Genomic DNA, 26,665 nt, shown 5'->3' on the forward strand with positions numbered 1-26,665 from the left:
TTGAAATTTCAGTTATTCGTTAACGGTTTTCTTAAACTCCCTGTAAACTTATACATAATGTAGAGTTTCGATTCTCACACATTCTTACTTTTTTATCTGTCTATGTGAGTTTGTCATTCAAATAACTTATGCTATCTTTTTCGTATATTGGTAGTGGCTTCCAACTCGTATGGATTATGCCAAGATTAAAAAATCTTAATTACAAGGACTCTCACAAAAAGGTTAAGATAAAACTCAATAATTCACAAGCATATTGTTCCTTCTTTACAAATATTATACATTAAATTTTTCAATAATTTCATTAATTTATCACTAAAAATCCTCATTTTTGGGACCAGATTTTTTAATCTATATTGATCATTTTTCTTATAGTGTGATAAATAATATTCATCCCAAAAAATTACTCTCAAGAATCCATTTTTCTTATATATATTTCTTACTGATTAACAGAAAGTGATGAATTTGGATGGTAAAGGAAGGTATAAAGTTATACCTATCGAAAATGAACTCACATAAAGAAATAAAGACATGCAAGTTGACTTTCCATTATTAAGCAACCTTTACACAAACTAAGTCGTCACAGTTTCCGACAGATTCAAATAAACTTAATAGATATCGAACGAGGTTTTTAGTATTTTTAAATATATGAAAAATATTAAAGATATTTTTTATCAGTAAAAAATTAAATAATAATTATAGTAGAACACTTATGGTGTTTTAATCCTCTTACATAAGAAATAAAGTGAACCTAACATCATGATATATGTTTTCATACAATCACTCTTTTCATATATATGGAAAAACTTGTTATTTTATTTTTTTCACATGTTATATATATATATATATATATATATATATATATATATATATGTATGTATGTATGTATGTATGTATGTATGTATGTATGTATGTATATATATATAGTATCAAATATTTACAATATTTTAATATTAATTTGTCAAAGTTATATAATAACTAATTTTTTGAACTGAAATTTTTCTTACAAACTTATTTGAATAAAAAAAAATGTATTAAGGAAAAATCATAGATAAAAGAGATAATGAAATATTGTGTAAGAAAAATGAATTATTTAAATAAAAATGAAAAGGTAAAAATCATAGATAAAAGTGATAATAAATGTTTTATGTTATTCAATAGTTTAAGAGTATAACAATTATATTCAATCAATGTTGAGGTTACTTTCTTAAATTACGATACCTCGTTCAAAAAGATAAGATAAAAAAAATGTGTAATTAAAATTATGATTAGAAAGAATTTCTTAAAAATTTAAATATTATGTATAAGTAAATGACTTTAATAATTGAGAAAAAAAATAAAAATTTATGTAACAATCTTGAAAGAAAATAAAACAAATGACAGAGAAAAGTTTTTAAAATTATCTTATTAATTAAAATATTTTAATAATTTAAGATGTGAATAAATAAAAATAAGAGGACAAATATATATTTATTTATTCTTATTTTCATATCTAATTTAAAATAGATGTCCATAATCAAAATAATACTTTCTCAAAATTAGAAAAAGGCCAAAATAATGTATGAATTTCATCTCTAATATTAATTCATGTCAAGTGGTTAAAAGTTGACTATGATAGGTTTTAAAAGTTGTTTAAACTATAATTCTTTATTTAGAACAACAAACTTGGAGTTTTATACAAAATAGCACGATCTTATCGTGACTTCACCGCAAACATCACCATATAAAGTAAGAAGTTTGCATTATAGCGTGAAAACAAAAGAATGATATGAAACAATATAATATATATTTGAAGCAAAACTCACATAAATATTTTCTCCAATAAATAATATGAAAAACAAAATTAAAGAAGTGAAAATTTGGAAGGCACCAAAACTCTACCACATAAGATCCTATCGAGACAAATCTTCGACTAATAATAATTAATAGATAGGACAAAATTCTTCTACAAACTTTAAAGAATTTCCAGAAAATATTCTCTCATTCTCGTAAGGGATAAGAACACTATTAACGGATTATTTGACTAACAAATAAATTATTACTCTCTGATTTTTTAGAACGCTTTCTAGCTTTGCTCCTTCGATTATGCCGTTGTCTTGCACATTTAATATTGGTGTCTATTTGCAGTATGATTTGTTGTCCAATTCCTTTGCGCAGAAAAGATGATGTCTTCCATGATGAAGAAAAACCATGTGCAGTATATTTTGTATGGAGCCTAACAAAAGTTGTTCTCCATTTTCCCATGTTTTGCTGGGAGCATGGTTTAATTGTTGTGATCCCAATAGTGACCCACGTCACAATAACAATAACTCATCCAAAATACCAAAATTATACCTATCATGTAGTCTTTAAAGAAGTATATAAATCGATAGTTATTTAAACAAAATGAATTTAAATGTAAACTAGACTAGTCAACTTGATTCTATTATTCATAGATTAGAACTAATTCATCTTTCAAAAAGTCCTCTTTCAGAACACTCAACATGAGACGGCCAAAAAAATTTATGAATTCCCTAAACTCTCTCTCAAGTAGATAAGGGTTGGAGTTAAGATGTGTTTGGTCATACTATAAAACTTTAATTAATTCTTAGAAAAAACACATTCAGCTTGGATCATATATTGATTTGGCTTATCTTTGGTTGAATTTGATCGAGAAATCGCAATCGAAATTTGACCAAATTTAGTCGAGTCTACCTCGGTTAATTTTGACTGAGTCAACCCCAGCCAAAAATCAATCAAATTCAATCGAGTTGGCCACAACTAAAATTTGACCAAATTCGGCCAAGTAAGTACTAGCTAAATTTTGGCCAAATTTCATCAAGTTGGCCCTAATCGAAATTTGGCCTAATTTGGTGAAGTTTTCCTAGACTGGATTTCTATTAAGACAACTCTAACCAAATTTTAGCTTAATTCAATCAAGTCAAACCTGGCTAAACTTGATCAAGTCATCCTTGACTGAATTTAGAAAGTCAGAACACCGACTGAATTTTGATCAAATCGATCTAGTCAACTTCGGTCAAAATTTTTTTCAAATTCAGCTAAATCTGGACTGGCATAATTTTGGCAGAGTCGATCCAGACAAAAAATTCTATGAAATTCGACCAAGTCGTCACTAGTCAATAATTGGTTGAATTCCATTAAGTCAACCTCTACCAAAATTTGTCTGAATTCAAGTTAATCCTTTCCAAATAGAGTCCAAATTTGTCAAAGTCATTTCGAACCAAAATTTGACTAAATTTGATCTTATCATTTCTAATTGAAAATTGATTGAATTCGACGACTTAGGTTGAAATTTGACCAAATTCGACAGAGTCAATCCTAATTGAATTTCATCATATTTGATCAAATTGATCTAACTAAAAATCAATAAAATTTGATGGAATCAACTTAGGTCAAATTTCTGACTCAAGTTGAAAGTTAATTCTGATAGACTGAAACTGAAGTTGGAGATAGATCTTTATAGACTAAAGATCGAAATAAACCAATCCGAGCAAATGACCTTGGTAAATTTTTCTAAATATTGAGAGAGCCATGCCTAAACTGAAAGTTTAATATATTTTAAGAAAATTAATATTTTTCCATGTTTTAGAAGAGAATCGATACAGTGATCTTAGTCCACATGGCTTTTATAAACTTTTTAGCCGTGTGAATCTTTTACCCTATTCGACGTAAGTTAGAGCCAGGCCTGTAGACAGAATCAAATTAACCGCTCTCATTTAAACGATCAATCTACAAGTATTGATCTTGAAGGAATTAGAAGAATTGCATTAGTCGGCCGCCCCCATTGACATGACACATACTTTATCCTTTAATCACAAAAATACTTCTAAAAATAAATTGTCAAAATGATGCATACAGTGTTAAAAAAACACTTTCAGAAACAAAATTATTCTATAAAATAACAACTACACTTTCATACATATATAAATGGTTGGAAAGTCCTGAAGGTTACAATTACACACATCCAACTTCATAACATCATGGAAAAATTCGAGCAAATCACATGTTTTATAATTTCCATGCTTGTAATATGCCTACTAACAAGTTCATTATCCGAAGCTTCTCATGTAAGAGCTGTGCCATGCTAACTTTAATTTGTTTCCTACTATTGATTTTAATCACTGACTACATATTGTTGAGTGGTTTCAGGAAAAGACACAAAACTGGTTAAACCATGGTGGGGATATATACAACAGAAGATATGCCAGCAAGGAGCAGAAGATCAGCGTTGAAACTGTTTCGAACTTAAGTTTGAAGTGGAAGTTCAAAGCCGGCAAAGACATAACTGCAACTCCAGCTATTTTTGATGGCATACTCTACTTTCCATCGTGGAATGGAGAGCTTTTTGCAGTGAGAACAGGAGATGGATCTCTGGTGTGGAAGCAGAACTTGCAAAATCTAACGGGGCTAAGTGCAACAGGGTTTGTACCAGGTGTTAACTGGACTGTGTCAAGAGCAACACCAACTATAGCAGACGATGATGTTCTGTTGGTCGGAATATATGGTCCTGCACTTGTTATTGCTGTGAAAAGATCAACAGGAGAGTTAGTTTGGAAGACACGTTTGGACAGTCATAACACAAGTGCTATCACCATGTCTGGAACCTACTACAAAGGGTCAGTTCTTTCCTTTCACCCATATTCTATAACGTAATCTTTGTTCCATATTTCTTTCTCTCTTAATTTCTATTTTTATTTTTTTTCCCAAACTCATCCCTAAAATATACCAAAACCCTTATATTTTTGTGAATACCATCATAACAATTCTCTTCTTTTCAACCTTAATTTAAAAAATCAAATATTATCTATGCATATCTAGTAAATACGAAAAATTTCCATTAATATTAGTATTAATTCGAGAAGATTGATTTATTTGACGTCTCTACTATATTGTAAGTCTATACTGAGATGTTGAGATGTTAAATAATATGCATTTGTGTTTTAAAATATGGTAACTATGTTTCTCAATGATAAAAGCAAGAAAGTCAACCAAAAAAAACACTGACTTTTGGTTGTTTGACTGTGAAAAGTATTTCACAAATTAGTGTGTACAATTTTCAACGTTTCTTTCCATATCATTGAATTATATTTAATTTATCGGGTACGCGGTCTCCGGAAAATAATATATATATATATATATATATATATATATATATATATATATATATATATATATATATATATATATATATATATATATATATATATATTATACATCATCAATTCTTTGGAAGTTAACAATTTCTATGCCATTAATAGTTGAATCCATGTTAAATCAATATAATTCAATGGTGGATGGGTATATAATGTAAATATTAAAATATTATAAGTAGGTTATGACTTGTATAGTAAAAAACAAATATCTGAAATGATAGAATCGAATTTTCATATAAATTCAAATTGATTGAATGATGAGCTAGATTTACTTCGAGGAATAATCAAAGGATGAAGTGCCACACAGACGAGTAACTTTCAAGTGTCATTTATATAAAGAAAATGATCACAGACACACACAAAACCACCTTAAAAGAATCAATGTAAAAGTATTAATTGCACATGAAGTTCGAAATCTATACAGGGCTTATTATGTTGGGACATCTTCACAAGAAGAAAGTCTGACACCTGAAGAATGTTGCACCTTTCGAGGAAGCTTCTCAAAGCTAGATGTTAAATCTGGTGCTATTTTGTGGCAAACCTTCATGGTACCTGATAATCATGGAAAAAAAGGAGAATATGCTGGAGCAGCTGTGTGGGGAAGCAGCCCTTCCATCGATGCATCAAGGAACCATGTATATATTGCCACTGGAAACTTGTATTCTGCCCCTTTGGAAATACGTCAATGTCAAGAAAAAGAAAATAATGCAACACAACCCACTCACCCTGATGAGTGTGTTGAGCCAGAAAATCACTCTGATTCAATCCTTGCACTTGACTTGGATGATGGAAAAATCAAATGGTACCACCAATTCGGAGGGTACGATGTGTGGTTCCTTTCATGCAGCAATTTGTCAACACCTAATTGTCCACCTGGTCCTAACCCAGATGCTGATTTTGGGGAGGCACCAATCATTCTCACAATCCATGTCAACAAAACAAAACACGATGTTGTTGTTGCTGTGCAAAAGAGTGGTTTTGCTTGGGCTTTGCACCGTGATGACGGCAAGCTAATTTGGTCCACGGTTAGGGTTTTAAAGAATGTTCAAAAACTTAGGAATTAATATACATTAAACTGTATTACATCATCGTAACATTGAAAAGTTTGATATGTATAGGAAGCTGGACCAGGAGGCGTTGCAGGAGGTGGAACATGGGGAGCAGCGAGTGACACAAAAAGGGTTTATACTAACATTGGTAATTCTGATCGCAAGAACTTCACCCTCAGACCATCGAAGAAGACTACAAGAAGTGGAGGGTGGGTAGCAATGGAGGCAAAGAGTGGGAAGATCTTGTGGTCCACAGAAAACCCTAGTAATGCATCTTCTTTTGGTCCTGTTTCTGTAGCTAATGGCATTGTGTTTGCAGGATCCGTAGATGTCAAAGGACCTATTTATGCAATTAACGCTGAGACTGGTAGTATTGTGTGGTCGTATGAGACAGGATCATCGGTGTACGGTGGCTTGTCTGTCAGTGATGGGTGCATATATGTTGGAAATGGATATAAGATAGGCTTTGGATTGTTTCTTGGAAATTATACTGCTGGAACTTCGCTTTTTGCCTTTTGTGTCTAAGCATAAATTCTGTGGTTAGTGACCAAAATAAAGACGCATGATCATATGATATCATGTTTTATGGTTTTTATTGTGAATAAGATGGGCACAAAACAACAAGATCTACTTGGAGTTTTGGACGCACTTATGTGATTTGAATGTAAATGAGATCCGTATGTTACTATTATTGTTTATGTACCATCTTTAAATTAATATATAGATTTTGATGTCTATATTAAGGTGTAGATTACCGATGATAAAAAAAAATCTGCCCCATAGATATTATGGATAAAATCTGCAACAGAAAGTTGATACTCGCGAATTCACAACATGTGGATAATTGGTATTTTAATATCCATTTATAAACGAGTCAGGTGCGAGTATTATACTATCTGTATCCGTAAAAAATGAAAATAAAAATTTAATTTATATTTTATTAAGTTAAATTTAATTAAAATTAACATTAATTTATATTTTATAAGGTTAAATTTAATTTATATTTAATTTTATATATTTTTTGTAATTTTATTTAAATTATTTTAATAATTTATAAAAAATATATTTTTCTAAATATTTGCGGATATTCATAGGTATCCACGAGTTTTAAAATATCTGCAAAAATTGTTTAAGTGGTATCTCTACGAATATCAGATCAAGTAGTGGGTGAATTTTTTTGTCGAATCAAATTGTGGATAGACACTAACCGTATCCGATCCGATCAGTTGTCATCCAAGTATAGATATCTGTGCGTATAGGAAAATGTTTTTACTGAAGCACAACTCAAAAATTGTGATACATTTTCTTCGACAGTTTTTTTTTCTTACACCTCCATGAAATTCCCACTGCATTCTTGTACCAAATTTTTTTCCTTTATGAATTATTTAATTCGGAAGTTATTTGAAAGTTAAAAATAATTATTGGATTATATAATTTAAAAAATAAAAATGGATTTTGCATTGTATAATTTGAAAATTATAGATAACTTTCGAATTGCTTAATTCAGAAGTTAATTAAGTATAATCCCAACACTGCTTTTTTTCCTCTTTATTTTTACTTATGAATTTCACAATTCGAAAATTATTTTTAACTTTCAAATTATATAATCCGAAAAGATGAAAATGGAATTTTCAAATAGGGTGCAGGGACAAATTTATGGAGACGCAGGAACAATCATATTTCAACTTTGCAGGCTTTTTCTTCCTGCACCCACATTATTACTGACTCTACCTCCATACTAACATAGGAAAAAGACTAAAATACTTTTCCTCGTTACACCATGCCACAGTTGTCGCCATTACGCCATCCATCACATGCTGTACCTTAGTTTTCTAGTGCATTCTTTAAGAAAAAGAATAAGAAGATGAAGAGAGAGAGCTCATTCTGAAAAGATTGTCGTTCTGAAAGTTATGACATGTTCTGAAAAGTTTGTTGGAGAAATTTTGTTTTGAAAAACTCGTTCAAAAATGCATTTTAGAAAATTTATTCAAAAAAAAAATATTTTAGAAAGTTTGTTTTGAAGTGTAAGTTCATGAAAAAGTGCTTTAACATTCTGATTATCTCTTTATCCTTGTAAATTGTTTTATTTTTCAAGTTTTAATTAATTAAATGATTTTAAGATGTTGAAAAGATAACCTTAAATTCATTGACTTGGGTGGAGGACAAATAAATACAGAGGGCCCACTAGGCCCAACAAGCCTAGTCAGAGTATATCATATAAACTCTGGTTTTAAACCGAAAATAGTGAAATGCTATGTGACACTCTCACCCACTGTCTTTCATTTTTCCTCATTATCCCTTTCTCTCCCTCTTCCTACATTACAATCTCTTCTTCTCATTCTTCCTTCATACCAAATTCCTGTGCAGCAAAAATGACCAAGATCTTTGTCTTGCTGCTGAGTCTCATCTTAGCAGCTTCTGCCTCTGTCAATTGCTATGTTGTTGAGAAGGAAAACATAAGAATATTTGAGCTCAAGAAAGGTGAACTTTCTTTGAAGGTCACCAACTGGGGTGCATCAATAGTGTCACTCTTTCTTCCTGATAAGAATGGTATAATTCACTGTTCCAAACTTCAAATCATGATTTTTCCTTCTTTTTTTTTCCTGATTTCTCTGTCATCTGTGTTCAGGAAAGTTGAATGACGTTGTTCTTGGATACGATTCTCTTAAGGATTACACTGTGAGTCTACTCTCTCTGCTGTATTTGTTGATTATAGTGATTTCAGACTTTGCTGCCTTCTGTGATTTCTTTCTTCTGCAAAGCTACAATTTTCTCGTGTTCAACAACTTGGATTTATTCAAACATGTGATAGCTATGATTATTTCGGTTTCGCAAAAAATGCTTGGTTGGCTAAGATTTGGAGTATAGTTTGTCGCTATCCTTGGAGTCTAGTCACCACTGGAGTCCAATATAACGTTTTACTTTTATGTTAAAATATTATAATTCATAGAATAATATCTTATTTTGATTTGAATACTCTTATTAATAAATTTCACTATATTAAGATACCTTTGAAGTTTGTGTCAGTATGGAAAAAAGGGTCAGTTCTTTTAATACAGAAAGGGATTGCGTTTTTTAATCTTCAATGACCCTTTTCTATTTGTTTACAATTTCTACATACATATTTGTCATATTTACCTTCCCCAGCTGTGTATAAAAAAAATGTATTAGCTTATATTATTTAATTGTTTTGTTTCTTCTTGATTTGAGATTGTAGATAAAATTTTAATTCAATTAAATTTTTATTTTGAAAAAATTAAAATTCTTGGAGTGATACTTCTCCTAGCTATTTTATAATGAAGAAAAGTAGCATACTAATGGCAAGTTGACAACAAGGTGTGTTGAGTGTTGCATTCAGATTGGTGTAGATTAGATCTGAGGAAATTATAAAGGCATCGTGCGATCCCGTCGAATATTTGGTTGCAATGATGTTTCGTGGTATAATCATTGATGACCAAAATTAATTAAAATAATAGTAATTTGTTCTTGTTGTTAAATAGTATAATGATTGCAGTTAAAGTTTTATAAATAGATTAACAGTAATAATAAATATAGTTCTTATTAAAAATAAATTTCCAATAAATTTTTTTATAAATAAAAATTCTTGATTATTTAATATGGAGGTATGTATGCATAAAGTAAATAGTTTAATATTTTATTAAAAAATGTAAATACTATTTAATATGAAAAGGCATTATTCGGTTAAATTATAATAATTTAAGACGGAGAATATATCTTAATATACATTGCACTAGTTTAGTGGTAGTCTTGTTTAGAAAGATTTTCACAAAGAATCATCAAAAGGGTAAAAAGAAAGGCAGTGAAGCACGTTGGAAGTTTCCAAAATCAATTATTCTTCTGATATCGTAAAAGGACGCACTACATAAAAAATTTTCCAACACTTTAGATAAGGTTTATCTATAGAATTGGGTAAAAGATGGCCACAAGTCACGTGATGCACGTGTGGCCTTAAAACATTTTACGTCATTTGAGGTTAAATAATGATATTTTGATAATATTTTAACATTATTTATATTTATATGTGGTGATTATTTTAAAATTATTTTATAATCAATAATAATAATTATTAATGTTAATATAGACTAATTAGATCATAATAACACGTAGACGAGTTAAAATGTTATTAAAAAAATATTGGTACAATGCCATTACTTTAAGTTACTTGGTGGAAGTTAGAGTTGTGCAGAACTAGTAACATTATGATTTGGCTTTCTTTTCAATTCAATTATCTTTTTGTTTCCAACTTAACCCTACCAAACAGAAGATTTATATACCACAAAGTTTGTTCTTTTTGTTTCCACCTAACATCTCTCATGTATAGTGGATAAATTGTGACCAAGTTATTGCATGCCAACTGTTTGCAGAATGATACAACATATTTTGGTGCTACTGTTGGCCGGGTAGCCAACAGAATTGGAGGAGCTCAGTTTACTATAAATGGAACCCATTACAAATTAGTTGCCAATGAAGGAAACAACACACTTCATGGTATGTTTAACATAAGTGGAAAAATACCTATACATATATACCTTAGTTGTCGTATAGTCTTTTTACCAAAGTGCTCTGTCTGTCCTGTTTATTTATTAGGTGGATCCAGAGGATTTAGTGATGTTCTTTGGAAAGTGGAAAGGTATCAAAAGGAAGGTCCAAGTCCCAGAATCACTTTCAGTTACCACAGCTTTGATGGTGAAGAAGGTCAGCCATTGTACCATTCTTTTCATTGCTTCGAAATGATTAAAGTAAAAGATCAGAAAAGTGAACAATTTATTTTAGAGGTGTAAGTGTGAGCTAAATAATTTGTGATTGAGATAGAAAGTACTTATATTTGTGTTTCAGGATTCCCTGGTGATGTGATTGTAAGTGTGAGCTACATTCTAAGTGGGAAAAACCAATTGGTTATAATCATGAAAGGAAAAGCTCTGAACAAACCAACTCCATTGAACTTGGCCAACCATGCTTACTGGAACCTAGGAGGCCAAAACAGTGGCAACATTCTGAACGAGGTTGTGCAGATATTTGGTTCACAAATCACAGTTGTTGACAGCAAACTCATTCCCACAGGAAAATTTGCTTCTGTGAAAGGAACAGCTTATGATTTCCTTAAGCCACAGATTATTGGAAGCAGGATCAACCAGCTGGCTGAAACCAAAGGTTATGACATCAACTATGTGCTGGATGTTGAGAAAGGGAAAAAGAAGAAGCTAGCAGCTATAGTGCAGGATAAGAAATCTGGAAGAGTGTTGGAGTTGTACACAAATGCTCCTGGTTTGCAGTTTTACAGTGGTAACTATATCAAGAATGTGAAGGGGAAAGGTGGATATGTATACAATGCTCATGCAGGACTGTGTTTGGAGACTCAAGCCTTCCCTGATTCTGTGAATAATCCTAATTTTCCTTCAACAATTGTGACCCCAGAAAAGCCTTACAACCACTATATGCTCTTCAAGTTTTCCACCAAAACTCACTATTAGTTTAGAGAGACAGAGGAAACATGTTTCTCCCAATTTCAGTTTACCACGCTAAATCAATGTAACCGTTATAAATCTGGATTTCGTCCATATAGTAGCCATTACAATGAATAATTTAGTGTTCTCTCTTATAATTACTGGTGCATAAGAATATAATCATGGATTTGTGTATGAGATTAAGTACAGATAAAAAAGTTAAGTAATATATACGGAAAAAAGACAAAGAAAATAATTATAATTTATTATTTTAAATTTTTTGATAGTCATATTATATTATATGTCATCAGTTCATTTCATTAAATATTACATGTACATCTACCTCTTCATACATTGTTTATTTTAATATTTAACAACCTTGCAACAGTTTTATTTAAAAAAAAAAAAAAACATCTATCATGATAAATTAAGAATTATTTTTCCATGAACTTCAAAATATTTTTTCTCCGCAGAAGGTGGAAGAAGATCCCAATCCTACCAATGACTTTATTTTTTTTCTAATTTCTTAAAAAAAAAAACTATTTTCTTGTGATTTGTCGCTGTGATGAATAACGAAACAGCTGTGCGTTTGACAGTCAAAGTTGTTGGCGAAACACACCATGTTACGAGGATTTAGTCGACTTAGGCGAAAACAATTGGTGGATGAATTTATTTTCTTTCTTAAATTAACTCTCAAATTCATTTAAAAAATAAAATATCTGGGAGGCTTTTGATGTTATAAAGTACAAATTTAAGATTTATGATTAAATTAACAATTTCATAATAATTATTTTAAAAATACGTATAAAATTATAAATAGTTATCACTTTGTTACATACAGTCATAATGAGTGCATCATCATGAAAGTCCTCTATCGCTATATAACTTAGGGGACAATTTATAAGGATTATGAGCACAATTTACAAAATTATCTCTCTCAGAAGTGACTCTGTACTGAGATGTTATTAGTGATACAATTTATACGTAAATTTTTTTACATTTGATAATACTTTTACTTATTTTTTATTATTTTATTTAGATATAAAAAATTATGTTTTTATAACTATTTTACTCTTTCTTATAACATATGTTAAATAAATATAAAAAATTGTCATGACGCTACTTATCTCTCTTTCTCTCCATGTATAGACATCTGTAAAAGAATTCAAAAGCTTTGTAATTAATTCATGCCGTAGACGATTATTTATTAATTATATAAAAAATATCATAACAAGTGTTCAACGATTACGTAGGTGAGATTTTCCTGTTCAGCAAAACTACCATAGCCATGGTAGTTTTAACCATCGTGTTGACAGATAGAGCAAGAAAATATACATATATATACGACAGATCGCAAGGTGGGCTTCGTGCATTAATTTCCATAACATACACACCACAAATTTAATGGAAAAGCAATTGAAGGCGTTGATAAATTATGGGAAATAATATGTAAATTTCTCTCTCTCTGATTTCGTATTAAGCAGTTCCAAGCTGTTTACAACGATTTGGTGAGGGAGAACTCTAGCGTTTTGTTTCGAGAGGAATTTCCATAGCTGCTCGGAGAATCATCTCAAATGCACTTTGCATGCATGACTTTAATTTCTGTTCGTCTATCAAGTCTTTTTCCGTTTTGAGGGTAACTTTTATAACTTCCATGTAGCTCATGATCGAAATGACCAGACTCTGCAAATACCATTAAATGGTGCTTTTGTATCACAGCAATCAAGTCAAGGAACAAAGAGATAAAAACATTCCTTCTTAAGCCAAAACTAAATGAGAAAACCTTCTTAAAGTGTCATTCCAATTTTGGCTACCAGAACATTAGAAAATATACTTTTGGTAGAAAAGGAAATTAAGAATCAATGCAGATTCTCACATACTGACATGATTAGTTGAAAAATGAAAGGGATTGAGAATACCTCAGGTCCACCAGCCAATGTAAAGTACAAGCCTTTCACAGGATGGTTAGCTAAAGCCATTTGTTGTACTGGTCCAACCAAATTTGAAATCACTGCACTTGATTTTGTCAATGTGCCACGAATGCGTTTGGCTACTGCCTGCAACAACAAGAACTAAATTAACAATTGTAGCATTCTGATTGAAGTGCTTATATTCGTTGCATAAGAAGCAGTCACAGATTATTGGTAGGAAAAATGTAAGTAACTACATCATGATCAACTTCAAGCTAAGTAAACCAAATATCTACCAACCTCTTGTCCTCTCAGTTTGCCCTCTATGTCCAAAAGTGTCCCGGTGAGAACAACACCCAAAGATTGTTTCTTTCTCTTGATAATGTTATGTGAATCCCGAATAAATTCAAGAGGGGTAGAAATTCTGGTCTCATTTAATTTTGGTATTGGAACATGCAAGAAGGTAATTTTGTTCCCCCATGGACCCTTAGCTTTAGTATTGAGCATATCATTGATTGACTGATAACCTTCAATGTTTCTCGTATTCAGTAATACTAATGCCGTGGAGTGTGAGCTCTTTGATTTGGAATCCATATCTTGCATATATAATCTAGTGCCATAGAAGACAATTCCAGTGATAACATCGTTTATAGTCTGCAATTGGTAATACAAAGTTTGTTTAAAACAGCAAATAATCATACTATGTCAATGATTTGAAGACAGTGATGGACCAAGATTCATAGAAAATAGTGGTTACATGTTAAGGTTGTTTTATTGCATGATGGAATGTAATTGGATAAGTGATTGTATAAAGATGTAGCATTTTGATTGACACACACATAGAAAAAGACAAATTAAGATCCAATCAGTTCTACCACAACAAGTTGAATACTGAATAATACATGTGTCTACTCTGACAAGTTGGCGATCCAATAAGACTATATGTATGGCTAAAGTCAAAGTAAAGTTCAACAACCAGAAATTGTTTTCATACCACTCCAAGTCTGGATTTGATGTCCTTGATATGGTCAATGGAGAATGTCATGCTTGATATGGAAATCGGTTGAAAGTCGGCTCCATCATCTCCGAACCTTATTGGTGTTCTATCATCACTGATGATGCTACTCTTCAACACACTCCATCCAAAATCTGAGACAGTGTTGAAGGCAGAGGACAACATATAAGAGAATTTTCTGCAGATGCTTTTAGTGGAAGCTTCTGGTTTAGATTGTTTGAGAGAAGGAAAGGACAAGGGAAGACAAGGATCATCAGCTCGGTGTAGACAAGAAAGAAGTGCACCCATGAGAGAATAGCCATCACCAAGTGCATGGTGAAGCTTAAATATTATAGTGCTACATGCATCACTTGTAGGGTAGTTGATCATGTGAATTTCCCATAAAGGTCTGCTTTGTGGCAATTGCTCCATTGCTATGCTTGATAAATAATCATGGAAATATTTGTCATGCAATTCTACTGTTTTGCCCTCGGGGAATATGGGGATGTTAACATGATCTTTCAAGTTCACATCAACTTTCTTCCATTGTTTCTCTCCATTTTTATCTTGGACCTGGTAACCATATGATCAATGCAAATTTCAGACATGATGAAAGGTAAAAACTGGTATGCACTAACTTAATAACGAGATCATGACATTAGGGACTTAAAAGTTGTGTTTTGTAAACATTAATTGCTATATATAGTATATTCTAGTGTTCTTAAACATCACATGCAGATGAAAATAAATGAAAGAGTGTAGTAAGGAAGCAAAAGAGAGAACCATGATGGAGGAGAAGCGTGGATTGATGGGAAGGAAAACATCTTGGAGAAGAGCGTATGTTTGCAAGTCATCTATTGGAACTTCGAATTCTAAAACTCCTATGATGTATATGCATAGCACAGAGCTGTTGAAGTATTGTCCCACAGGACTAACTGGTTCTGCAAGCTCCTCTTTTTGGTGTTCCATAGTATATCTTTTATGAAATTTGACAACTTGAAGATGGAAATGTAACCATATATATAGTACACAGAACGAAGGTGAGGACGAAAAGCAAGCGATAAAGACGTGCCAGAGTGACCTTAGATTGTTGTAAGTTACCACTGAAATGGAGTAAGTTTTAATTTGATAAGATCAAAAGGCATATAGCAAGAATGACAGATTCAACTGTACATAAGAACCGACAATTCATTATTACGTGAACAAGTACACATTATTAGCTCTTTCTATTTTTTTAATCACAAACAATAATCCATTTAAATGTTGCAATATTAGCCCTTTGACATAATTAGACAATTTATTTATTTAAAGCTTAAAAATGGTTTTAGTTCTAATTATAACTTTTTCTTATTCTAAATTTTGATATATTTTAATTTTTAAATTTAAAAAATAAATTAATATAATCTTTTTAACCTATTAACGTTGATATTTTGAATTTGTTAAATTTATTAAATGGTGTTTTAAACTTACATTTAAGTTAAAACATGTTAAAATCGTGTAAAACGTATCTTAAAATAGGTTTGATATCTTAAAAATATTTAATACAGTTGAATTAAGAAGAATATTAAAATATGGAATATAAAATGAATTTCAGTTTTGCATTTTGAGAAAAAAAATATAATTTCTGTCAAAATTCAAGGATTAAAAATATATTTAATTTTTTATTAATTTAAGTTTAAATTTGTTCATATTTCTATTACTTCTATTATAAAGAAGATTGTTATTTGTAAAGAGATATATGAATTTATCAGTTATTAATATAAACCATTCCAAATATTTTTACGGGTTAAATATGGTTTTAGTCCCTATATTTTGAGGCGATTTTGGTTTTAATCTCTCTTTCAAACTAAGATACAATTTAGTCCTTTAATTTTAGAAAACTCTGGTTTTAGTCCTTTTTACCAATTTTTTTTAACTTTATTTGCTGTTTCAAACGCGTTTCTCAGTTAACATTGAAGCAAAAATGTGTCAAACAGTGAAAACAATCCAAATACTATAATGAAACATGCATAAAACAGTAAATAAAGTTGAAAAAATTTGGTAAAAAAGGACTTAAACCAGAGTTTTCTAAAATTGAAGGACTAAATTATACCTTAGTTTGAAAGAGAGACTAAAACCAAAATCGTCCCAAAGTATAGGAACTAAAAACATATTTAACCCTATTTTTAATTATGATTTATATTACACTACACATTTCTATGATAATAAAAATAGTAATAATATTTTTGTACACCGTTTTTCTTTTCTATTGAAAAAAAAAATCAAAATAAATTAAAATTTACGTTTATTTTGTTTGTTTGACCTTTTATCCTGTTTTTTCCTTTCAAACAATAACTAAATGAATCAGGCGGCACTTTCAAATTAAGTCAAAATATACCTATTGTTTTCATACAGTCGGAAAAGAAGCGTGTGTCATTTCAGACCGATCTTCAAAATGGAGTAATGATGTATGCACGTAGTAGGGTTCACTTGCGATTTATTCCATATATAGAAATTCTTTTAAATCGAATTTTAAAAGGTAAACATGTTTAATAAACAAAATCAAAAGGATTATACGTAAAAAAATAATAATAATTAAGTTGATTAAACTCTTTTAAGAACTGTGTTTGTCCAAACATTTATACTTTGAGTTAGGTTCACCAAACACCAACCAATAATAATATCGCTGGCTGACTGTGAACTACATGTCACCGAAAATTAAATTACGTAAGCTGACCTGCATTTATTATTGTCCAATATGTTTGGACCACTGATGTTGCTAATAAAGCAAAGAATATGTTTAAACGGTTAGTATTTGTAACATTTTTTGTGTCAACAGTAAATCAGATTGATGATGTTGGGTCGTCAAGACAATGATGTTTGGCCAAAAACATTAATGTTACACCAACATTTAATTATTAATGTTAGACTATGATTGGATAAGCATGCAAAATATTATTGGATCACTAATTTGGGAAAATAAATAAATAAATTAATAACAAAATAACTAAAAATATTAATTAAAGATAGGTTTAATATTTGGATAAGTCTTTTTTTTCGTCCAGAATCTCAAATAGGTCTCCTACTGTGTCTTAATTTAGTCCTTATTTTTTAAAAATTGAAACAAACAGAGACTTAACGTCAAATTGGACAAACATCGTTTAAGAGGTCCTTATGTGACATACTGACAGTATTTTCGCTTAAGCTAGATTGAAGAGACAACAATTTTAAAATGTTTCGTCTAAGCGACCCAAGTTTTGCCTAAGCTACAAAGCTATAGTAGTTCTCAATTTTCTGCATAGAAGGTTTAGCTAATTAAGACTAAAAAATGACTCCATTGAATGAAATTTAAATGCAATAAAAGTTGACCCACATTTATTGTCCAATTGCACCACTGACGTTGCTAATAAGACAAAGATTATGTTCAGACGGTTATTGATAAAACGAATATGGTTTTATGTATATCTACTGTCATTAAAATTTATTTTATTCGTAGTATATTTCAAAAATTCTTCGAAATATATCAAGATTTTCTTTTGAAATTTTAGAAAAACTAAAACATTAGTGAGAAATTCAGAAGTGGTTCACGTGTATATAGTGAATCATCCTCATTGAATTATGTAAGTCTTTTGAAAATGATGAATTAAATATAAAAATTCTTAATTTTTTAGCCAGGATTTGGCAACTCAAGGTGACTGCAATTAGTGAATCACAAAATCTCAACACCATATCAATGGTTGCATCGTTTGGTGAGTTGAGAGAACATGAATTGAATATCAGGAGATTGAACAAAAGAAAGGAAATAAAAAGACTCTGACGTTCAAATATGAGATTAATAAAAGCAAACATCTTAATGAAGAAGACTTTGAAGAAGATGATGAAAATATGGATCTCTTCATTAAGAAATTTAATAAGTTCATGAAGACCAAAGTAAAAGAAGATTTAAAAAGGGGAAGAAGGAAAACAAGGAATCATCATCAAACTATCGTTGTTATGGTTGTGGAGAAAAAGGACACATGAAGGCAAATTGTCCAAACCCAAATAAAGGTGAAGAAGATTCTACAGCAAGCTCAAGCGACTTTGATGAGCAAGCCAACATATGTTTGATAGTTGATGATGACATCTCTGGAAATCAAGTAAGTAATTATAGTGATTCTGAAAATTCATATTACAGAGAAAATGAATTACTTGATATGTATAAAGAATTATTATGCGAATTAGAGAGATTAAATAATGCTCGTAGAAAATTAAAGAAGGAAGTTAAAGAATTAACTCATGAAAAAATTCTCGAAGAAAACAAAGATCTGAAAAATAAAATTTTATTTTATAAAAAAGATAAATATATCAAAATTAGAAAATGTGTTTCTTGTTTAAATAAAAATATGTCTCTAAATAAAACAGTCCATGCTGAATGTAGCAATAATTCAAAAATTAAAAAGGTTGTTAAACATGTTCCTAAAAATAATTATAATTACTACTATTATAATTATGGAAATAAAATTAAAAATGTTCCTAAATATAATTATAATTACTATTGTTATAATTATAAAAATAAAATCAAATATGTTCCTAGATATAATCGAAATTACTATTATGAGTATAATTATAGAATTAAAAATAATAGAACCCGTGGGCAGAACATGAACTAATAATAATAGGAAATACATGAAAAATGGTCATATATCAAACAAATGTAGAATAAAACATTATGGTGTTCAAAATGGAATATATGCATGGATTCGTCTGTCTCTAACTTTAAAGGACCCAAATAAGTATTTGTGGGTACCAAAATATTATTTTTCTATTCTGCAGGTTATTTCAAAATTAAGGAAGAAGTTTTCGGCTTTGCACCAAAACTTGGTGAAGTATGGTTTGTCAAGGGGAAGTTTTTAATGAAAAGAAAAATTTGATAATAATTTTTTACTACTTCTCTTACTTTCTTAAGGTGTCAATTTTAGTAGCAGTTTAATTTTATTTAAGTTACTCAACAGGAAGGAGTATTTCTTTTACACTTTTTTTATTTATTTGTTATGATTTTAAAATTTGTTGTATTTACTATGTTTTGAATTATGCCTCCTGTTTCCTTTCATAAAAATTATGATAACTAATATTTATTTGTTTTGTCTTTTTTTTTTTTTTGGCTTATGTTCAGGTGAGTTTTATATTAAGGGGTAAAATTTTTTTAATCATACATCAACTCTTTTTAATAATGACCAAAAAGGGAGAGAAATATGTTTAAAGAGTTAATTATATTTATCTCTTGTCTACTAATCTCTTTTCTTTAAGTTATCAGTTACAAATTAGTATAAGTTACAATAAAACTTTAAATCAAACTATTTTTTATAAAAAAAAAAGGAGATTGTTAGCATAAAGCTGAAGAACATAAATTTTGATGATGTCTCAAAGTCAAGTCTCGTGTGCTCTTATTGTAGGAAGATCTTCATGAAGACTTGTTTTTATATTAAAGTTGTTGTAATTTAGTATATTGATGTATGAGATTTGATTTATCTTTGATTCTATGTATTATTTGTCTTAGATTGGGTTAAAATTCATTTTGAATAAGAAAACCTCATTTTATATTCAAAATATTCGATTATCAACTTATAAATAATCGAATATCAATACTCAATTATGACTTGTCATAATTGATTATCATAAGCAATTATGAGATTTCTTAAATAAGTTTTTGGCCGTTGTGCATTGATTAAATGCATAGTCAATTAAGATAAGTGGATAATTGATTATCACACGTTAATTAGCTAACAATGGATTTTTGGAGGTATGTTTGAGTGAGATCTCCCTAAATTAAATCGGGACTCTCATTCTATACAAGAAGTATATTTTCTAAATTATTATTTGCAGAGTGCGGTGATAAGTGTTCTAGGGTTTACTAAACCCTTGTGTTGTGGCTTTGAGAACTTAGCGTGTTAGCATAGAGCGAGAACTTTCACATGGAGAGTGATTGAGTGTTGTTGTTGTTGGTATAGAGCGAGAACTTTCACAGGGAGTGTGATTGAGTGTTGTTGTTGTTTCCGAGTTGAAAGTCTACCATCCTTCGTGAAGCATTTAGAGAAGGTATTCATCCCTTGTGGGTTACAAGGCAAGTGTTTTTTATCTCTTGGGGTAACAAGAGGTGTTCTAACCTTAAACTGTTTTATTTTTTCTTTGTGATTGTAACAGTTTGTTGGTTTGTGCTAGTGAAATGTTAATTCTCGAGGTTGAGATTAATAACTGGACGTAGAATCTTTGTGATCCGAACCACTATAAAAATTACCTGTGCAATTTTCTCTCTTCCTTATTATTTGAATTATTTAAATTGTTTAGAGGAATTTTATTTTATGAGAAAATTTATTAAAAAAACAATTTACGATAAAAAACTAATTCACTCCTTCTTAGTTTGTTGAACGCGTTAACCATTCTACTACGCTTTTTTGACGAAAACTAGCCCATTCGAAAAGCAAAGGATAACTGTCTTCGGTCATTACACTAGTGGAAAAACGCTGTTTAACGTCGGTTATTTTGGGCTTTTAACGTCAGATCCCGAACCGACGTCTATTCGAGTGATGTTAAATGAGACGTCGGACCCCATAGGTCAGACGTCTACATAGACGTTGGGCTATATAGGTTAACGTCTATATAGACGTCAGACTCATAGATCAGACGTCTAAAATGTCGCCGTATTTGATAGGATCTTTCTCCGCTTGAGACCTCTGGAGTTGCTCCTAGGTCATGGTGATTCGAGTTTACAACTTTATATTTTAGTTGAAGAGAATGTATTGTATGTTCTTATTTTGTATTTGACGGTTTTGATAATGTAGTGGAGGGAATTGAAGGAGTGCAAAACGCAAGAAATCGCCGTCCAAGAACGCTGCCTAAGGACATGAGCAAAACTGCACAAAAACTCACTGAAAACGCATTTTAATCGATTCAAATGAAAAATAATTCATCAAAGAGTAATGTAATCGGAGTAAAATTAATTTTAAATGGTGCAAAAGTGAGGAAACAAACCTGAAAAACGTAGCCTGTGCAGAGAAAACGCGAGGAAGATGATGAACAATGAGTGCGCGTAACTACTGTCTCGCGTTCGCAGTGTTTTAATGCAGACATTTAGACGTCGGTTCCCTTTACAACAGACGTCTAAAGTGCTTTAGAAGTCAGAGTGGCGGGATCAGACGTCTAAATGGAGTCAAAAAGTGACTTTTTAAATTTCTGGATTTAGGGTTTAGACGTCGGTTCCCAGAGTAACAGATGTCTATAGTGCTTTAGAAGTCGGAGTGGCGAGATCAGACGTCTAAATGGAGTCAAAAAGTGACTTTTTGAATTTCTGGATTTAGGGTTTAGACGTCGATTCCCAAAGTAACAGACGTCTAAAGTGCTTTAGAAGTCGAGGCTCTCCTAACTGACGTCTATATGTCTGACAAGTAGGTGAATAACCACTAATTTTCACCATATAAACGTCGGGGGCCCTCCTAACTGACGTCTATATGACTAAAAGAAATGACTTTTCACCCACCTGTCAGACATATAGACGTCAATTAGGAGAGACCCTGACGTCTAAAATATTATAAACGTCGGGGCACCTTCTAACTGGCGTCTATATGGCCAACTTATTTATGAAAATGCCACCGGTCATCAATATACGTCATGCTTACCCTTAACCGACATCTAAGAAGTGACGTTAAATAGTGTTTTTGCACTAGTGTTAGGGTAACACTTGATAAGCTTATTGTTGAAGTCTCTATCACCGATATAACTCCACCAAGGATGATCGAAGGAATGATATCCGTGATCTAATAAAAAAAAGCAAAAAGTAGGAAAAAAGGTTAGTATCGTTGATTCTAAACATATTGCTCACTTTTTTTTATAGGTGAAGAAGGCCTGTACCGACGAGGTTACACGTAATATTGTAAATATTTAAGATGTTCTTCATATAACATTATCTCATTTACATTGTCATGTTATTATCTCATAAATGGTGTTAGGACAAATTTAACAAAAGATACCACAATAATTCTTGTTAACAAAAATGATTACTACATTGAGACAAATGAATTACATATTGCATTGAGTAATTTTAACAAAAATTGAGACAAAAAAAAAACTATTACGTATCAAAAACTTGCATTGAGTGCTCAAAACGGTTTTTTAATTTTTATTTAAGTAATCAATTATTTGATTTGTTGTAAATAAGTTGATGTAATCGTTATTTTCATTTTTCTATTCCTAACTTATTGATCACCCACTTCTCCTTTTCCATTCTTCCAAAACTCACAATTCAACTCTCACTTTAAAAGAGAAGAAATGAGTTTTGTTTCGGATATGGGTAGTCTTTGACTGACCGGTGGTCTATAGTACAAGTTTATTAAAGTGTTGAAAAACAAAAATAACGATTACATCATTCGTTAAAAAAACAATTAAATATTCAATATAGCAAAAACTTTTAGGAAATATAAAAACTTAAAGTAATATTGTCACACCCTAATTAATGTTTCCCTTTAGTGGAAGTCACGTGTCACGCCCTCTGGATCTTCCTTGACTAATGGGAGACAAGGTGTGCAGTGTAATTAATTCTCCGCCATCGCGATCCATGTGGCGGCAGAGAGAATGAGAGCCTCTAGATAGTGGAAGACAAGTGGCATGTTGTGAGTAGGCCGAACGGCCCGTTTGGTGGCCATATTTAAAGTTGAACTTTCGAAAATTGGCACCACTTCTGCATGCAACCTCTTCGTCTTCTACTCCCAAAAATCCATTTTTCTCCTCCTTCTCTCTAGAAACCACCAACTTCTCTCTAGATTTCTGACCTATTCTTCTCCTCCGATCACCCCACTTCTTCTAGATTAAATCTTCCCGGCGTCAAGACTTTCCAATTGCACCGATCAGAATCTGGTTTGGAGCACTTTGGACTCTTGAAGCCTTAAGAGTGACCACTTGAAGAACCTAGAAGCTTAGCTTGGATCATAAGGTAAGGGAAGCTTATAAATTTAATTATGATTATTTTGTATGCATGATTTTGTGAGTTATGCTTGCCGAATGTATGATTGATGGGTGTCGCGGCCCATACAAATTTGATTGCATATGAGAAATGCAGTATAGTGCTAGGAAGTGACTCCTAGGTCGTCTCTCAAGGACCAAACTGTGGTTCGAGAATCAGGTCTAACACGAAGTGGGGGGGTTTGTGAAAGGTTTGTGAATGCGAAAAAATTAAATTAAAATACTGACGCAAACAGATTATTAAACACAAATCTAAAAACGGTTTCAAAGACAGAATGGAAATGGTTGGTCATTAACTCAATTACTATGCTTCCAATCACAGATCAACGACAAGTATACACTACTCTAATTCAAATCTGACACGAATCACCCAACTAAGCGAAGGCTAATTCGGTCTTCAAAATTGCAGACTAAGCAAATGCAATGCACAAATTTAATCAGTCATCCATCATGCAGTCTAATCAACTAAGCGAAGATTTGACACCGATTAGGCAACTAAGCATACACCTAATCGTAGACAGACAACAGATTAAATATTGAACAAAATCAAAGTAGCAGTATGGCAATTAAAGTTCAAAAGTCTCAGGGAAGCAAAATAACTTTATTAACAACCAACCTGTCTAATCTAAGCTAACATCACAGTTAAATTAACACTACCAAAAATACTAGACAACATTAAAGTAAAAGACGATGCTAAACCTAGCAATACAAGAAACAAATATCCAAACATAATTAAAGCTATTAAAATGTAACAAGTAAGCTAAATAAATGCAATGAAGTTGAAATCAAACATTAATACGAAACACATTTAATGAGCACATACAACAAAAGTGAACTTAAAGGAAAAAGGACATTAATCACTTAAATTGAAATGCTAAATCAGAATTAAATTGCTTCCCAAAACCATCATGAGCCGTGACACCTCTCTTTCCAAAATGAAAGCACCGTTCCGCAAAATGAAATAAGCCCTCCTATTACTAAAAGCCAAAACTTGAAATTGATAAAAGCGTAATAGTGTGTACCACTTCTAATGAAATTGATAAAAGATGCAATGATGTCAGTATAAACACGAACAATGTATTTGAAAGGAAACCGCGTGAGTAAATGCAACGTTTCAGCAGAATCACTTTAAAGATGGAATGAAAATTTAATTTAAGAGTGCGTGAATCAACTGTAGATGCAAGGTTGGCCGGAACAGAAATTCATAATGGAAAAACGAATTAACTAGATCACCATGCCAAACATTTTACTCTCTTCTTTTCTAAAAAAAAAAAAACAAAAGAACCATATCACCGTTCAGCCCTCCAATTAACTAGATCAGCATTTGAAATTAAAACCAGCGCCTACGACAAAATTAAATGACCTGTGTGCCTCCATAAATGAAAAAGCAAAACAGCATTCTAATTTATAAAATATAAAACTGAAATTCTAATCCATGAAGATAAAAACAAAGACTCCATTTTTATTGTGACAGCAGTGCATATGGACATCACCGTCATTGTTCAAAAATCTCCTCCAAATATTCAAAGAAAAAAAAAGGAGCCAAGTGAAGAGAAATGAGTGTCTCGGCTGCACCACTTTGCAAGATGCCGAGAGTGATGGTGGCTGCTGCACCGCTTCCAGCTCAAATTAAAGCACCATTTTTCAAAAATAAATCAAGTGGCTGCTGGTATAAAAGGAAGAAATGCACATTCTAAATAAAATCCAAATCAACGTTTGTCAAAAGCAAATAACAAAAACCGTGTTAAATATGAAGGAAAAAACTGCAACGCTTTTTATCAAGGAAAAGAAAAGAAATAACGTTATGCTGCTTCTAAGATTTCAACCAGTGTCAACAATGAACATGTTCCAAGAGAGTTCCATAGAAACGTTCCCGAAAAAAACTAAGCCAAAGAGTGTGGCTGCTCTTTTTATCTCCAAATTGCCGAGACCCCTCCAAAGTCTGCCAAGAGAGAATGACGGCTGGACCTTTGTGTTAAGATATGTCAAATATTCTATTAAAGGATATTAGGCAATCAAACATTATGTTAGTTATATTTTAGATATTATTATAATTTGTGTAGATTTGTGCACATGTTTTTCCTTTAATAGATGAAGGATTATAGGATCCTTGTATGTATATATATGGTACTCTATTCTTTGAAATAATACATCAGAATTATTTTTAATCCTTTTAATACTTTGTAATCCCTAGGACCATGTGTCCTAAAATTGGGGTGGGGTCCACCCTAAAAAAAATAAAACCCTAGGGTGACAAGTGTCTACTATTTGGGCCCCTCATAATTTTTTAACAATGGTCCAACGTGCAAAGGTTTGTCCAAAAAGTTTAAACAATTACAATTAGAATACAATGAAATTTAAAATGTCTAATTTGAGAGTCTTGAATTTATTTTGTCTCCTCCAAATGTCCCAAATTGTGTTTCCAGAATTTTCCCTGAAAATAATAATACAAATAATTAGCTCAGAAAATTCAAATTAATTAAAATTAGAATTTCCGATCAAATTAAGCATAATTAGGAAAAACGGGAAAATACCGGACAATTAAGCACAATTCCCCGATTAATTCTAGCACAATAAACTAAGTGAAATCAATAAAATATCGACTCTTTGATAATGACATATTTTACCATGATTTCAGTGATGAATCAAGAGAAATTGTCAACCCTTTCCTAACTTTTTACCTTGTAAATCCTTGTTTTCTTTTAGTTTGATTAAGTGGTTGNACCCNANGCTTTAATGANATATTTTGTTCACTAATCCTTGCTTTTATGTGCTTAAGGTATTTGGAAGAAGTCTATGCATCAAAGGAAGGCACTTGAAACCAAGAAAAGCAAGAAAAACAGCAAAAATGAAGAATCAGATTTCTGTCAAATCAGGCTCGAGCGCCCCGAAAATGGGGCCGCTTAAGCGCCACTGGGTCAGAATGCCACAAAACTGGCCATGTGCACCAACTCCTGTGCTTGCCTGTCCGACGTGCGCCTGAGCGCCCCAGTTTTGGGGGGCTTGAGCGCCAACTTTGCTGACTTGGCAGATTTGCCCTATTTCACTTGGATGCACGAAGAACTTGCCATCTTTTGCTACCCAGACGCCTTTCCTCTGATTGGGAGCTCTTGGAGCGAGCTAGGAG

General features: G+C 31.5%; 3 protein-coding genes across 3 annotated transcripts; 2 read left to right on the forward strand and 1 right to left on the reverse strand.

Annotated features, from left to right (window-relative positions):
• Positions 1 to 3,863: 3,863 nt before the first annotated feature.
• On the forward strand, positions 3,864 to 6,890 carry LOC106758854 (polyvinylalcohol dehydrogenase). The gene is made up of 4 exons (XM_014641852.2): positions 3,864 to 4,064; positions 4,147 to 4,613; positions 5,575 to 6,175; positions 6,269 to 6,890. The coding sequence occupies exons 1-4, from the start codon at positions 3,978 to 3,980 to the stop codon at positions 6,722 to 6,724; spliced, it is 1,611 nt and encodes a 536-aa protein (XP_014497338.2). The 5' UTR covers positions 3,864 to 3,977; the 3' UTR covers positions 6,725 to 6,890.
• Positions 6,891 to 8,432: 1,542 nt separating this feature from the next.
• Positions 8,433 to 11,822, forward strand: LOC106758648 (aldose 1-epimerase). The gene is made up of 5 exons (XM_014641592.2): positions 8,433 to 8,749; positions 8,829 to 8,878; positions 10,585 to 10,708; positions 10,808 to 10,915; positions 11,057 to 11,822. The coding sequence occupies exons 1-5, from the start codon at positions 8,449 to 8,451 to the stop codon at positions 11,689 to 11,691; spliced, it is 1,218 nt and encodes a 405-aa protein (XP_014497078.2). The 5' UTR covers positions 8,433 to 8,448; the 3' UTR covers positions 11,692 to 11,822.
• Positions 11,823 to 12,921: 1,099 nt separating this feature from the next.
• LOC106758742 (O-acyltransferase WSD1) lies at positions 12,922 to 15,596 on the reverse strand. The gene is made up of 5 exons (XM_014641717.2): positions 15,352 to 15,596; positions 14,569 to 15,141; positions 13,875 to 14,228; positions 13,584 to 13,721; positions 12,922 to 13,347 (listed from the first exon to the last, which is right to left on the reverse strand). Exons 1-5 carry the CDS (start codon positions 15,535 to 15,537, stop codon positions 13,186 to 13,188), a joined length of 1,413 nt encoding a protein of 470 aa, XP_014497203.1. The 5' UTR covers positions 15,538 to 15,596; the 3' UTR covers positions 12,922 to 13,185.
• Between the last annotated feature and the right edge of the window lie 11,069 nt (positions 15,597 to 26,665).

Source organism: Vigna radiata, chromosome 4 (assembly GCF_000741045.1).
Source record: "Vigna radiata var. radiata cultivar VC1973A chromosome 4, Vradiata_ver6, whole genome shotgun sequence".
Lineage (NCBI taxonomy): Eukaryota > Viridiplantae > Streptophyta > Magnoliopsida > Fabales > Fabaceae > Vigna > Vigna radiata.

Coding starts and splice junctions, on each gene's coding strand:
- LOC106758742 (XM_014641717.2), bottom strand. CDS start 15,537: ATGGAACACCAAAAAGAGGAGCTTGCAGAACCAGTTAGTCCTGTGGGA. Junction 14,229..14,568: donor TCAAATCCAGACTTGGAGTG/GTATGAAAACAA, acceptor TACCAATTGCAG/ACTATAAACGATGTTATCAC. Junction 13,348..13,583: donor CATTGGCTGGTGGACCTGAG/GTATTCTCAATC, acceptor TGGTATTTGCAG/AGTCTGGTCATTTCGATCAT.
- LOC106758854 (XM_014641852.2), top strand. CDS start 3,978: ATGGAAAAATTCGAGCAAATCACATGTTTTATAATTTCCATGCTTGTA. Junction 4,065..4,146: donor CATTATCCGAAGCTTCTCAT/GTAAGAGCTGTG, acceptor GAGTGGTTTCAG/GAAAAGACACAAAACTGGTT. Junction 4,614..5,574: donor TCTGGAACCTACTACAAAGG/GTCAGTTCTTTC, acceptor AAATCTATACAG/GGCTTATTATGTTGGGACAT.
- LOC106758648 (XM_014641592.2), top strand. CDS start 8,449: ATGCTATGTGACACTCTCACCCACTGTCTTTCATTTTTCCTCATTATC. Junction 8,750..8,828: donor CTTTCTTCCTGATAAGAATG/GTATAATTCACT, acceptor ATCTGTGTTCAG/GAAAGTTGAATGACGTTGTT. Junction 8,879..10,584: donor ATTCTCTTAAGGATTACACT/GTGAGTCTACTC, acceptor AACTGTTTGCAG/AATGATACAACATATTTTGG.